The sequence below is a fragment of the Vidua macroura genome, chromosome 3 (assembly GCF_024509145.1).
Source record: "Vidua macroura isolate BioBank_ID:100142 chromosome 3, ASM2450914v1, whole genome shotgun sequence".
In the NCBI taxonomy this organism is placed as follows: domain Eukaryota; kingdom Metazoa; phylum Chordata; class Aves; order Passeriformes; family Viduidae; genus Vidua; species Vidua macroura.
Window position 1 is genome coordinate 18,094,064 of NC_071573.1, and position 14,687 is coordinate 18,108,750.

Sequence of the window (14,687 nt, forward strand, 5' to 3'; positions counted from 1 at the left end):
TCAGGTGATTGGATTCTCTCAACCCTTTAATAGCTTTAAGATAACAGTCCCAACTCCCCACGTTCTCACAAAATTTCTGTGCTGGTCTTGTGGCAAGATTTGCACTGTTCCATGAGAAGTAGGATCTGCTGTTGCAACTGGTGCTTTCCAAGGCTCCATCCCCATAGCCTGTGCTGAGAACAAGCAGCATCATTCTGTCAGTGGGGTCTTTGCTGATCCTGGATGGTCAGAAGTCAAGTGCTCCAAGGCAGTAGTTGCAGCAATGTTCAGCTGCTAATTCTTTCAGATGGGCAGAGTATATGCTTGGTATCAAGTGTCCAGCTGGGTGCATACAGCTGTCCTGGCACTAAAGCATCACAGCTTGCTCTGAGCGAACTCCAGTGCAGTAGTCAGGGCTCCCTGCACGCCTTTGGCATTTCCACTGCCCTTAGCTACGATGGGAGAGCCTCCTGCCTTCCCTTCCATCTGTGTACAGACGGCCACGGCCCAGTCAGCAGCAGAGAAGCTGGGGAGGCAGCTCTGGGGAAGAGACACAGGCAAGTTATGTGTACTGTGGGGCAGCCTGCAGTCTATGAAAAAAGAAAGCTAACAGCATCCTCTCTGCACCAGCCTGAGGCAGTCATGACCATGAGGACCACAAAGGCTGAGCTTACATGTTAATGCTGTGTCTTGCCCCTGGGCAAACACAGCCTGGAGGATCCAGGGATATCTGTGCCCAGCAGAGACTGAAAGCACATCTGGTCCCAGTACAGTCATCTCAGGTCCTGCCCCTGTGTGATTAATCACCAACATTGGGCAAAACCCCAGGAAAAGCCTCCAGCAGGACCTGCTGAGCAGTGGGTCCAGCCCCCCTTGGCAGGCAGGTTCCTCTTGTCTCTATCAGGGTTCTGCTTACCTTGGATACCTGACAGGCACAGAGCACCTCATTCGAAGCCTGAGGGCTGAGCAGCAAGACTGATGTGCCAGGAGACTTGTCACACAGCTGGTTCACTACTTTCATTAGGATCTAGGAGAGGCAGAGAGAACAGAGGTCAGGCAACAGCAAAGAGTAGCATCCAGCAGAAAATGTGCCCAGCAACTCCCTCTTGCTGTTTGCAGCACCTGAGGTACCGCTGGGCCAACAAAGAAAGTGGATTACTCACAGAGAGGGAAACAGCTGGGATAGTATCAATGATGACAGGCTGGTTGCAGTATTTTGCTAGTAAGATTTGTGCCACCTTCTCAGCCTGGAGGGAGAAGAACACAGCACTTTGAAAGGCTACAGGTGGCACAGGGTGGGCTGCATGGGGATATATCCATGTAATATATACACAAAAGGAATGCAGACATTGTTCTGTGGGACAGACGGGAGATGTTTGATAGCAGAAGTCAAAGTAAGACTAGCAGACTAAAATCTCCATGTAGACTTGTACAGCTCTCCTTCCCTAAATGCAAGCAGAGATGAACCCCTGTCAAAAGTGGAATACAGAGTGACTCATTCAGTCCCCAGCCTCTCTTCTGGACCTATACAGTGCAATGTGTCTCAGGAAGGCTTCTGTGGCAAGATGCTTCTACTTTAAGAAAGGGATAGTTCTTCCTGAGATTTCTCTGTTACCAGTAAGTATTTATAATCTGCTTTTAATGTAAATTGGCAGAACACAAACACATGTGGGAAGCACAGCAAAATCCATGCAGCTGGAGGAAAGACTCTGTCCTGTCACTGACTGTATAACTTTGTTAAGCCCACTGTGAGGACCATCTCATCTTATTCATGCATCTCATCTTATTCAACAAGGAAGTGAGGCCCAATGCCTATTGGTGTTGACCAAAAGTGCTGGTATGGGGCTCTCTGTTCTCACAGGCAGGGAGACATGGAAATTCTGCAGGTGCTAAAAGCCCAGCCAGTCATTCTCTGCATTTTAACCAATGGCCCCATAAACAATGGCCAGCAAAATCAACCCAACACAGGGCCTGCGTTGCACCATGCGTAATTGTACGGGCTTTCTTCTGCCTTCTCAGACTCTAGTGACTGAGTGGCTCTGAAGTGTGACAGAGACATCTGGTCCACTGGTGTGTGCTATCAGCTGGCTGCAAGTCAGTGTGCTGCTCCTCAGTACCTGCTGCAGCTCCAGTTTCTTGATAGCTGTGTTGGCTGTTCGCTGTAGTGCTTTCAGGATGGTCTGTAGTTCTTTTCTTTGCCACTGGGGCATTGCAATGCTGGCCACCACCTGCAAGACAATTTGCTTTGTAAGAACATTAAACTGTACTCCTAGACATAAAGTGTTAGTTCTCTGGGAGGTCAGGCTGGAGCACAGCCTCTTTCCAGACCTTGCTTTAACCCACATGATCAGGACAGCCAGTCACAGTGCTGAGCACCTTTCTCTTTTCAGCTGGCCGTCTGCAACACAGCAACCTGGACACTGGCAAAAATCCTTGTGACCAAAGAGGCAACAGCAGGTAGCAACTTGCCCTTGCTATTGACCACAGAAAGATGTGAACCTGATAGGGAAAAAGTCATGTGTCCCATGTGCCCATGCTGGGCTTTCTGTACAGGAGTGTAATCCTTACTTTAGTCAACTGGCCCACTTCTTTGGAGAGGTTCTGCATCTCAGGAATAGAGGTGATCCTCTGCTTCATTCGTAGGGAGACAGAGTCTACTTCCATAGCCAAGCACTGGCCTGCTTCCCGGGCCTGCAGAGATGGAAGGAATGCATGGTTCAAATGCAGCAACAGAAACAGTCCACAGGGATGGAGAAAATGGGGGAAACAACAGAGTCATGAACACTGAAGTGCTAGTCAGAATCTAATAAGACACCTACAGATGGTTTAGGAATGACTGTTCCTGCAAGACTCTGAAATACAACATTCCTCTCTAGATTTGCAACCAACACTAGATGGTCACACTCAGGCAGACCAAGCTGTTGAGCTTTAGGTGATATTTATGGTCAAAATTCATGTTTCCTCAAAAACCTGCACCAAAATCATCAGGATTTCATTGAGGAAAAACTGGGGAGCTCTGTGGAGCATCTTAGAAATCTTCTTCCATTAGCAAATGCAATCTTGGAACTGCTGACTGAAGAAACAAGAGAAACACTAACACTAAAAGAAACCTCATCAGCCATTCAAGCGTATTTCCTGAGTTTACCTATCCTGATATATTTCTTACTGTTTTCTCCAACAATGCTACTATAAATAATTTTTTTAAAAGCTATTACAAGCTTTTTTCACCAATGCCAATCCTTATATTTTGGAGCATTTCCTTCCTGCCAGATCTCTATGCCCAGGATGGTCCTGCAAGACTAGAGCAGGACAGCAGAGGACTGCTCTGCCAAGCTAGGATACACAAGTAAATCTCTCTGCAGTCTCCTTTCTGATTAACACTGGCACAGAGCTCCTCTCAGGGGCTCTCCAGGTCAGCACTTCCAGCAAAACATGCAGATGTGCCCTGCAGCTTTTTGTTCTTCTGCATGAAGAAAAGCCTCTCTGGGACACAGATGCACAGGGGACGGCCAGCCAAAAAGTAACAGATTTGCAGGGGTGGGCTTTGCCTTTAGTCTTTCCAATTCCAGTGACTGTGAGTCACTCTCCTCTGACAGCAGCCTTAAAGGAAGAGGGAAGGCTTATGGGGCACCTGACACTTCCAAATACTCAAAGGACAGAGTGATCTCACGAACACAATAATAGGTTGCTTACTTTTTATACAGAAACAGCCAGACCAGAATCACAGTTTAGCAGGAGAAAGACTTAAGAAAGGAAGCAAAAGGGCTGTAAGAATGAGGCCAAAACCCTGTAATCATAAAGTGCAAATCCAGCTGTGATAGGCAGGAGGCAAAATCAATGCATGAAGAATTATACCTTAAAATACCTACTGGAGGACTGAAATTTATAGACCAGAAGCTTCCTGATATTTTGTGCAAGTTTTTATTTTGGAAAGGAGGGTCTGAAGGGAGAAATGAAAGTCAAGGAGACAGAGAACTAGGACGGGAGGGAAAGGAAGTGAACAGTGAGGTACAGTAGCAGAGCTGAGCCCAATGCTGAAGCAGGAAGCCCGATGTGGCACAGCAGAGGCTCCAACCAAAGCAGTGGGGAGCTAATTGTCTATGAGGAACCTACAAAGGTTGGTCCTTCTGGCATTGCCTTGACATGGCAGAAATCTCATTTCCCTCTTTCTTACCTCTTTGGCTCGTCCCCCTGTCACTGCAATGACACGGCTAATCCCTTTGACAAGCTGACGCTCGCTGATGATGGCCAGGTCTTCCACAGATCCTGTTTGGAGAAGGTGCCTAGAACGTCAGCAGAGAACAGGAAAGAAAGCAAATTGCTCTTTGCAAACAGAAATCAAGAACCCTGCTTTCTTTTTCAAGAACCTCTAAAGTCCAGCAGCCCTTTCCTAATCCTAATCCCAGTACCTTGAATCCTTTCCCATCCCTAAAATCCTGATGGTACCTTGTCAGGTAAGAGACAGCAGAGTTGAGGCTACTCCAGAGGAACCTCTGTGCTACCTGCCCAGCAGGCTCCAGTCAAATGTGCAGCCAAGTTCTGTCCTCCTCTCCTCTCCTTCAGCAGTGAGATGAATTGGTGTTTTTCGCCTCTACTCAGGTGCTACTCCACCACTCTCTTGACAGGCCAGCTCACTGCCTGGCCAGTAGACTCCAGACAAAGGACAGTTGTGCAGTCTCAGGACACTGACAACCTCCCTTTTCCTTCTTGTTTATTCAACGCTGGATATGAAAACTACAGTGTCTTGGGTTCTGTTACCACAAGTAATCATTCCAGACATCTTCATAAGAATTGATCATCTCTTCTCCCATGCAGTTTCTTGTCCCACTACTCCCACAAGAAGATTTCATAGGTAGAAAATTGCTCATTTCCAGCACTATCTGCTCTAAGGCCACTTTGTTTCTTCTTTTTTTTTTGTCTTGGTGTCAGCACTGTCCTAAGATCAATTAACTTTTCTTCTACTCTCATTACTGCTAAAAGCAGAAGAGGGTGAAGATAATTAATTAAAATAATCAGAGCAGTCTCAAGTTCTCACAGCTGAATTGGAGTCTCCAGCCAGGTACCCAGCCCTTCTGTAACCCCAAAGGCAAAGCACCACAACCGTGGTGCGACAAGTCACACACACCTTTCCCACACTCTGCTGGTGTTCTGTGGCTTCCAGGTTGATTTCAGACTATGAGGTAAAGAAAAATGCTGTGCATTTTGTTAAAGTTTGCTCACCCTGGAATTTCCAAAGCTTTGTAAATAGCCCATCCTGGCCTCACAATATTTTTCCAGTGAGGAAACTTAGTTTCACAGGGACAGGAAGGTGTGCTTGTAGTGATGTTTCTACCTCAGCCACCACTGCCCACAAACATGCCTTCTGGCTGCAAGTAAAAGTCACTTACGTCCCACAGCAGAGCTCCACAGAGGTCTGCATTGCAGCCTTGGAGTCACAGGTCAGCACATTCTCCACAGGGACCCCCAGGGACACTATCCTCACTGGATCTGGATACCCCTGACAGATGAAAGAGGAATCAGCAGCTAACAACACGGTTGTTCAGGGGCATTTAGAGACTAACTACATGGCTTTGGGTGTCTGCCTCATTTTTCCCCGATTCTAGAGCAGCCCCTGAGTCAGGGGTGGCACTGCTTCTCCCCCACAACCAGCCACCAGTGGGAGAAAGACACAATTGGTGACATGACAGGCTTTTGGTCCACAGGCATAAACAGAAAGCCTGTGCATCACCAGTCTCCATGTTTTATAACAGTGTCCTGAGACCTCATCTCTGTCCTATTTTCCCATCTGAGTTTTGGGAGACAATTCCCTTGCAGAAACACGTTGTGTCACCATCTCGTGTCCCAGATGATTCCCGCTGAAGGAGAAGGCTCATGAAGATGTGTGCTGCTATCCTGTCATACCTCATCCACCGCACGGAGTCCCTGAACTCTTCTTGCCAGTGTGAGGGGGACTTCAGCCATATGTACCACCTCATTTTTTTGGATCAGGTCCTGGACCACTTGCTCCACTTGCTGTAGCTGCTTCACAGTCACATGGCCCTGAGGAAGCAAATCAGCCACATTCAGGAGAAGCCTTCCGAGAGGTACAGAACGAAGGAGGGAGATCTGGGGCACAGCCACCAGATGACTCAGCTTGGGCACACCACTCTTCCCCTGCATCTCATCTTCTCTGCTTGTAAAAGGGAACTGTGAACATAATGGCCCTCCCACATTCTCCTTACATGAGAGATAAGGATTTTTGATGGAAGAGCATCAGCCAAAGTCTTCAAAAGAAATATTACAATGAATGACAGGTTACCAGGTTACCTGACCCAAAGCTTCTCTCACCTGAATGTCCAATATAGACATCAGATACATGCCACAGCCAAGCACCATCTCTCAAAGACTCCTTTACACTATTTTGTGTCAGTCCCATGACCACTGGCCTTGCTAAGTCCTTTCCCTTCTGACCCCCATTCATCCCCTCAGCAAGCCCTGCTCAGGGTCAGGTCATGCAAAATGGACACAGTCATGTCCACAGGACCAAGCTTCATTACTCAGACAAAATGTGACTTGTCTCTAAAGGAGTGATTATGGGGAGAGGGGAAAAATCCCTGGAAAGAATCCCTGGAATGCTGGTACTGCTGAGAACTAGGGAACTGGATTTCAGAGTCACCTTGGTATCAAAGTCGAAGCGCAGCCGCTCTGCTGTCACGTGGGACCCCCGCTGCTCGGTGTTGTCACCCAGGACACGCCGGAGCGCGAAGTTCAGCAGGTGGGTGGCAGTGTGGTTTGTCATGCAGGCCAGGCGCTGTGCCTGAAAGCACACACCAGTTAGCAGGGAGTGCTGGCTCTCCACGGCTCTGGGGAGCAGGGATGGCATGAAGAGATAAGGAAAAGGGGATAGGAGAAGATGGAGGGAAAACAACGGGTAGTACAGGTGTCAGATGAGTTACGTGACAGGGCAGATCTAACTCCTTTTTCCACAGGATCATCTTTGTAAAACAGTAAAGGGTAGGCTGGATACTTTTGGACAGATCAATGGGTCACAAAGATTACAGAGTCAGTTGTGATATCTCCTTCCCATTGCACACTAGGAGGAAGAGAAGTCTCAAGAATACAAAGGACAAAGATCTGCTGTGCCTGGGTTACTCAGGACATCACAAGGAAAAGGTTAAGAGCACTAAGTTATCACCTCATCCACAAAGAGTTGCACTTGGTCACCAGCACGCAGGGTTTCCACAGCAGTCACCTCATGGATCACGTAGCCACCACAGAGATGAACTGACTCTACAGGAAAGAGTACATCCTGAGCAAAGAGACAGAAAAATGAGTTAGGACACAGGGAAGATCCAAATACCTGTGCTGTGTATCTGTTGACCCGACTGGGAAACAGAATTCCCACCAATCCCTAAAAGACAGGGATGGGGTGGGAAAAGCAGAGAGCAGCTTACTGCAAACATAACCAAAGTGTCTCAGACCTCGCCTGTACCCAGCCACTCACTACAAAGTATGCTGAGGCTGCCAGCTTGCAGTGGATGGGCAGTAACTGCTGACTAATTTTCTTAACAACTATACTCATCCGTGAGAAAATGAACAGCATCTCCCAAGGCACGTCTCTGGCATGCAAGGCACCATTTCTGCCTCACTGGGATGGCAACAAAACTGGACCACCACTTTAGCTTGGGAAGAAGTGCTGAGCAAGGTACTGTAACACTCTGCAAGGCTAAAAAGGCCCAGGGGTGATTATCAAGAGCAGGAAATGGGGAAAGAAGAAAAGGCTGTGCCCTGTGTAAGTTCCCAGGACAGGGTAAAAGCTCTCCCTTTGGCTAGGCTGAAGGAACATGCTGCAGAAGTGGAGGTCCTCTCTGATGCTCTTGGGAGGAATAAGAGTTTTTGCACTGGGTCTCAGGTTGGGCAGCACTTACAGCTGTCCAGGACTGACCAGAGAGAAATGACTCAGTTCACAGACTCTCTGATCAATGATTACCTTCTCTCAGCATTACAACCCCAGCTGGCAAGAACACAGCACATTGAAGGAAGACCTGAGAAGACCTTAGTCTTCCTCAGCAAGATGAAATTGCAAAGGGCTGTGAGAGACAACCACAGCAGCAAGAATGCCCTTGTGAAGTTACTGCTGATTCTGCCTTACCCCACCAACTCTGATGCTAAGCCAAGAGAACTGTCAAGAGTCAGCAGCTTGCAAATTAACACAGTAGAACAACCCATCACTTGGAGAATTCTGCATGGCCGCAGAACGCACGGCAGCCTTGGGTTAGGCAGCAAAGGGCCTTACCTGCTGTCCTAAACGTATCATGTAGCCTTGGTCAGAGTCTTGCCCTCCCTGCTCTGCATAGAAGTTAGTCCTGTCCAAGATGACACCACAGCGTTGCCCTGCCCCAACCTCCTTATGGAGAGACTGATCTCTGTACAGCATCAGGACAGTGGCCTGGCACGGACTGAACTCTGTCAGGGAGAAGAAGACAGCAGCAGTTAGTGCATACAGCCTGTCAGACTGCAACAGGAAAGGAGGGATCACTTCCCTGTGCCAACCCTGTCAACACCTGGGCTATACTGAAAGCTGGCACTTTGCCTTGGTAGGAGAGGAACAGCTACTGGCAGAAGGGACAAAGGACTGGAACTAAGTCACCCCTCACTTACAGAATGACAGAACTGCAGAGTAGCAGCTAAGCAGGCAGGGACACCCAATCTGGCTCCACATGAGCCTGGTAGAAGAAAATGTGGCACAGACACATCTGCATCTTGCAACACCGCAAGCTTGGCAAACCTGACTGACTTTTATGAAGATGCTGTGGATAGGGGACAGCAGGGATGTCATGTACCTGGGTGCAGCAAGCTTCTAACATGCTCTCCTGTAGGCTCCTTGAACCCAGATTTGGGCACTGTGGACAAGTGGCCCATAAGGTGGGTGTGTAATTGTCTGGGCAGAGGGCCCCAGCAAGAATTGCTCAGTAGTTCTATGTTCAACTGATATTCAGCTACTAGCAGAGCTACATGGTGGCTGATATAAGGGACAACACCACTTAACATCTTCATTAATGATTATCCATATCCCACTTAATTGGCAGGGACTGGCTGATACATTGAAGAACTGGACTGTTTTTTGAAGGCATCTGAGCAGTCTACAGACAGAAGTCTTAGGTTCTCAGGAGCAAGCTGAACACAAGCCAGCAGGGTGCCCTTGCAGCAAGGAAGGCTGCCTGCCTGCTGAGCTGTATGAACACAAACATAGCCAGCAGTCAAAGAAGAGGTTATTCATCCCAATTTAGCATTTAGGAGATTACATCTAGAGTACAGGAAATTCTGGCTGTACCTGAAGAAAAAAACCTTTACACACTAAGAGAGATAAAGAATAGGGAACAGATAGGCTGTCAGATTTTTGTCCCTGAAGATACTGAAAATTTAAATGGACAAAGCTCTGAGCAATGTGATCCAGCTGTGAAACTGGTGTTACTTTTAACAAGAAATTGGACATCCAGAGATCCCCTTCAACCCAAATTATTCCATGATTTAGAAGCTGAGAAGGTGGGACAGTTCTAGTTTGGGGATTTGAGCCAATGTCACTGCTAGGCTTTTTTCCTCTGTTGTGCTCTTGCTGTAGTATATATAGCTTGAATTGCCTCACTTTCTGTTAGTGTGGGCTGCCACCAGCACACTGGGTAAAAGGGAGTTGGCTGTACACAGCCTTCTCTAATTGTCTGTGACAGCCACACCACCTCTTGCTTATCTTCATAAGCCACACCCTGTGGCTTATCTCTATGCCTTCTGTAGAGCATCAGCAGCCTCAGTTACCCTAGGTGACAAAAAGCCTGCGCTGGCACCTAGCGGGCTGCCACGGAAACAGCAAGGGCACGGTTTCACACAGGTACCTAAAACCTTGCGTAATTATCCTTCTTTCTCTCGAGCACGCACCCAGAAGCCTAATTGTTGGAGACAGACTTATCTCTAGAAGAAATCAACAGTCCCCGTTTCACCACTGCACCCAGTGGTGCCAACCCAGAGCTCAGCCTTGTTACCAGCCCAGAGCCTTCCTAGGCACGTACCAACAGCACTAAGAAAAGCACCCGGTTTGGGATGAGGTACAGGGGTAGGGAAAAGACGTGGCAGCAAGGCGGACAGGTCTGGACCACGAAGTAGAAGTTGTGCACGCATGGGGCTAGGCAGCAAAAGCAGCCACGTGAGGGACTCCAGTAGAGCTTGCTTTGCAGGTGGGCCAGGCACTCACCGTACTGCCCGTGCTGGCCCAGCGCGTAGGCGTACTTTGGAGAGTCATCCGTAGCAGGCACGTTGCTGCCCTGCAGCCGAGCCAGCGAGTGCACATCCAGGTGTGTGTTTGTGTTCCCTGGCTGTCCTGCCTGTGGGCCACCAGCCTTCCGCTGCAGCAGAGCAAAGGCACAGTTAGATGGGAGATCCCTGGGGGCAAGCAAACAGGTAACTGGAGCTGTAAGGCTAGGAATGACTTCCTCCACCTCTATAGAAAAGGCTTGTTCAGATCCAGGCTGATGTAGGCTACTGCTAACTAACCCCATCCCTTCAAACCTCACAAGCACTGAATAGTACTCCGTGCTAGCCTTGAGCCAGGCCATACCAGCTGTTAACACATCCCTCCTGGCACAGCTTGCTGTGTAGCTGTGAAGCTTCCAGGCCATTAAAGCTCAGGAGGAAGGCCTCAAACCCATTACTGCACTAGGGGGTGGTGGTGGTGGGTGGGCAGTGCAAGTATTTCAGCACTACCGAGATCGTGGAGATTTTGTAAACTCTTCATAAATAATTTGCTGCTTCAGCTGTCTAAGCCGGTTCTACTTTGTGTGAGAAGTTAGACTACATGACTAACAGAGGACTGTCCTAATCTATATAAATATTTCATAACCTTCACTTCAGCATCATAAAATACCTGAAGAAAAATCACCAACAGTTCAGTTCCACATTCAGAAACAAGGGGATTGTGATGACACTGCTGTTTCAGACCCACTTACCTTTCAGGAAGAAGGCATGTAGCCCTGTGGTGCTCTGAAGAGCCTCAGCAGTGAAAGAGATCCTGCTTCCATGTTCACAGGATAAGGCGTTGAATTATTCTGACAAGGCAGGTCTTCCTCTTACCTTCGCATCTTCCAGAGCAAGTTCATTAAAAGCAGCTGAATCCAAACTGATTCCCTTCTCTTCAAGCATCAAGTCAATCAGATCCAGAGGGAATCCCAAACTCCCATAGAGAGACCAGGCTACCTCAGCTGTAAGACAAAAAGAAGGACAAGAACTCTGTGTGAACACAGAAAGCAAAGGCATCTCAAGATTTGTCTGGATGGGACCAATCTAGTGTGTGCTTTGGTAACTGGATCCACCTGTGCAACTGTACAGTTAATGGGGAAGAGAAGCCTTGGAGCTCTTCTTGCATGGGACTGAATATTAATAATGCTCCTCTCCTGCTAAAATTCAGTGCAGCACATCTAGACAGGCAGCTGCACTGGTTGGGTTCTGTGCTACTTCTCTCAGCTGTGTTGTATAATGACCTTGTTGATCAGTCAATAAAACAGCAAGGGAATGTTTCTAACTTGCCTGTTGGCTAGTTTGTTGTGAGGATGAAGTACTAGAAAACAACTGCAATCTGGAGAAAGGAACATCTGCTCCTCTGTCTGGGGCTAGAGTGTCACAGAAAATGCAGGGGAGGCAAACATCCACCTGTTTTGACTGCAATGCTTGTGAGGACCTGGAGCAAACAAAAGACAGCTTGTCAGAGGAGGGACACTCACCTGGGAAATTTGTGGAGGGCTCCATCTGCTGCACTGTCCGCTCAATGACGCGCCTCCCACGCTCCAGGGAGGACAGAAATGCAGCCTCGTTCTCATTAATGATATCCTTGATCTGCCCAAGGATCAGAAGGGTTACCCACATTTCAGAGAGTTCCCCAGCTCAGCTCAGGCCTGCTTAATCAGCTCAAAGCATATCAACCAGCTTTTTTTGTTCTGCACGTATCCATCACAACATGGCTCTGATGCATTATTGAACAGTGCCAAAGTCATTGTGTCTCCTGTCACCATTCCTGTCAAAGAAATATTGACCATCCACATGGGGAAAGCTTTAGGCTGACAAATGTTCCTTATTGGGCATTCCTATCTGTGACCCAATTACAACTGTATGTCTGGAACAGCCAGAGAAGTTGCTGTCAGTGAAAGCAAGCTGGGACTAGCCTTAAGTCATCACTCCACTTTAGACAAAGGGTACCCGGGCGAGGACAGGCTGTACTTGCACTCAACCAAAAAAGCTACTGTAGCTTTTTTAGAGCAACAGCCGCCTTACACAGCACATGCAGTCCCTGGTAAGGACCTACTGGACCATATGGAAATCTGCTACAGATACTTGTGCCCAGAACATCTCAGCCCACCCACGAGAACACGGTTGCGGAGGAGGCTACACAAACTCCTCCAGCTAAGTCCCAAGGGCGGGCTGATTTCTGGGCTTGAGAGCAGTGCCTCACAAAGATAATGAGACAAGGGGATTCCACATTGCTCACCTGGTTGGCATTCCTTGTCAGCTCTGGATAAGCATCTCCCTGTGGAAGTGAGCCTCAGTTAGTGATAACATCCTCAGCATCTTCCTCGGGGGATCTCGCAGCATGTCACAAACATTATAGAGGTTACTTGCATACACTTATAATGCTTGTGCTGACTGTACCATTGATGACACTAGGCCCCCTCCCTCCCATCACAAGTGATATAGAGGCAAGAGGTTTTTAATACTGGCATGCATAGCATCAGGTAACACCTTCCTGGAGCTCCTTCCCATCCAAGATTGTATGCAGACAACGGACATGGGGCTGAATAGGATGTGTGATGACCTTTTTCCCCCAAGACAGCCGTTTTACTCACCAGCACTTCCACAACGGTAGGCACCAGGGAGGCCAGGAGCCCAGGTGGAGCCTGTAGAACTTCAGAGCAAAAGCGTACAGCCCTGCGCAGGATCCGACGCAGCACCAGTCTGAAAACAGAGCAGGATTCCTCAGGCAGCCTTGTGAGCATCCCTGCCCAGCTGCCACATCCAGCATCCCCCAGCTCATCTGGTCTGATTCATCAGCACAGGCCAGCTGCTCCCAACACTCTACACCCATCCAAGGGGAAGTCTGCAGATTGGAACCCCTTCCTGGCTCTCATCTTCCTATCTCTCTAAAAGGTCATGCACTCCCTATCTGGGGCCCACACTAGAACCCCTTCCCTGGCTGTTCATATTCCTTTCTAGACCTAACTTCCTCCACCCCATGCCATTTCCTTATGTCCTTACTCTGCTCCAGAGAAGCCTGGGTAGATGCCATCAGTGATGCACACGCACAGGGTGCGCACGTGATCTGCCACCACGCGGTAGGCCATGTTCACACGCCCAACATCAGCATTCCCAACCAAACCTTGGTATCTGGGTGCCCTGCAGCCCTAAAAGAGAAAGTAGAGAGACAAATCAGCAGAAAGTAATGGCTGCAGAAGAAGTTTCAACACAAGAGGCAGCCAGCTACGCCTGACATCATGTTTTTCAACTACCCCTGTACCTCATGCACCTAAGATGTACTCATTAAATCCTTCCAGAGCACTACAGACCAAGACTTCTGTACCTAACACAGGTCAGCCAATGCCCTAGCATTGAGAAACTTAAGACACTTTGAAGGAAAAATTAATCAGCAGTGCTGATATTCTAGCAGATTTCCAACCTGGAATTCTCCCTTTTTTCTAGAACACTGCATTGGACCTGGCAAGACATAACCTCCTGTCTCAAGATACTGCTCAAAGAAGGCTGTACCATGCTACCCAGCAAGCAGTCTGTGTTCAAGGAGCTTTTGTTGAGCTGTGACTCTGAGCAGAAGCACCATCACCTTTTGAATGGCATCCAAGATGGGAGTGAAGAGATCGGTGTCATAGTTGGAACGTTTGTTCTGCAGAACTGTCACCAGCCTTTCCAGACCCATTCCTGTATCCACATGGTGCTGTGGCAAGGGAAGGAGATTCCCCTCCACCTCTCTGTCAGCCAGGCAGGAAAAATAAAAGGCAAAAGAGAAGCAAGGATCAATTAATGGGCAAAAATAAGGAACAGGTGAATCAAAGAGAATGGGAAAGTGACAGGGGATGGAAACAGTGGGTGACCCAGCATAAGGAAGCTCAGGGACAAGAGTGACAGCAGCCTGCCTTGGCCCTGTCAGGCAGCCAGGATCTGACCATCACATATTCAGGATAGGCTGCATGTAAGGAAAAAGGCCTTCTCCTCCTCCTCCAGGCTCAAGAGATCTCTGGAATGTAGCATTAAGGGAGAATAGGCAGTGAAGGTTGAAGAAGACAGGGATTTAAAGCAAAGGGGACCAAGAGCCATGCTGGACAAATCTCCACAGTTTCTCTCTTGCTCCTGGCATTGCCACCTTCTGGAAAACAGTGATAAGTCTGAGAATATACCCATGATTTTGGAGTCAGGCTAGGGGGAAAGGCTCTGGAGTTCAGATGAGATGCTTGGTACCTGCTGTACTGCATGAAAACCAAGTTCCAGATCTCCACTACATCGGGGCTGCCCTGGTTCACCAGTGCTGCAGCATTTCTGCCACCACCCACGTGGTCATAGTGGATCTCTGTGCAGGGACCACAGGGACCTGTGTCCCCCATCTCCCAGAAGTTATCCTTCAATGGGAAAGGAAGCACGTGACTGGCAGGAACCCTGGAAAGGCAGATAACAGAGATGGCAGT

General features: G+C 48.5%; 1 protein-coding gene across 2 annotated transcripts in view; it reads right to left on the reverse strand.

Annotated features, from left to right (window-relative positions):
- AARS2 (alanyl-tRNA synthetase 2, mitochondrial) overlaps positions 1–14,687 on the reverse strand; it is a 17,599-nt gene continuing 2,912 nt past the window's right edge. For both annotated transcript variants that reach the window (XM_053973183.1, XM_053973182.1), the window contains exons 4-22: positions 14,464–14,658; positions 13,832–13,976; positions 13,252–13,397; positions 12,843–12,951; positions 12,488–12,526; positions 11,727–11,838; positions 11,080–11,207; positions 10,205–10,355; positions 8,255–8,424; positions 7,154–7,267; positions 6,635–6,775; positions 5,881–6,018; positions 5,367–5,476; positions 4,154–4,262; positions 2,548–2,670; positions 2,097–2,207; positions 1,143–1,226; positions 896–1,006; positions 1–519 (exon numbers count right to left, since the gene is read on the reverse strand). In XM_053973183.1, the coding sequence (XP_053829158.1) occupies positions 355–519; positions 896–1,006; positions 1,143–1,226; positions 2,097–2,207; positions 2,548–2,670; positions 4,154–4,262; positions 5,367–5,476; positions 5,881–6,018; positions 6,635–6,775; positions 7,154–7,267; positions 8,255–8,424; positions 10,205–10,355; positions 11,080–11,207; positions 11,727–11,838; positions 12,488–12,526; positions 12,843–12,951; positions 13,252–13,397; positions 13,832–13,976; positions 14,464–14,658 (2,401 nt within the window). In that variant the 3' untranslated portion in view covers positions 1–354. The remainder of the gene's footprint in view (positions 520–895; positions 1,007–1,142; positions 1,227–2,096; positions 2,208–2,547; positions 2,671–4,153; positions 4,263–5,366; positions 5,477–5,880; positions 6,019–6,634; positions 6,776–7,153; positions 7,268–8,254; positions 8,425–10,204; positions 10,356–11,079; positions 11,208–11,726; positions 11,839–12,487; positions 12,527–12,842; positions 12,952–13,251; positions 13,398–13,831; positions 13,977–14,463; positions 14,659–14,687) is intronic.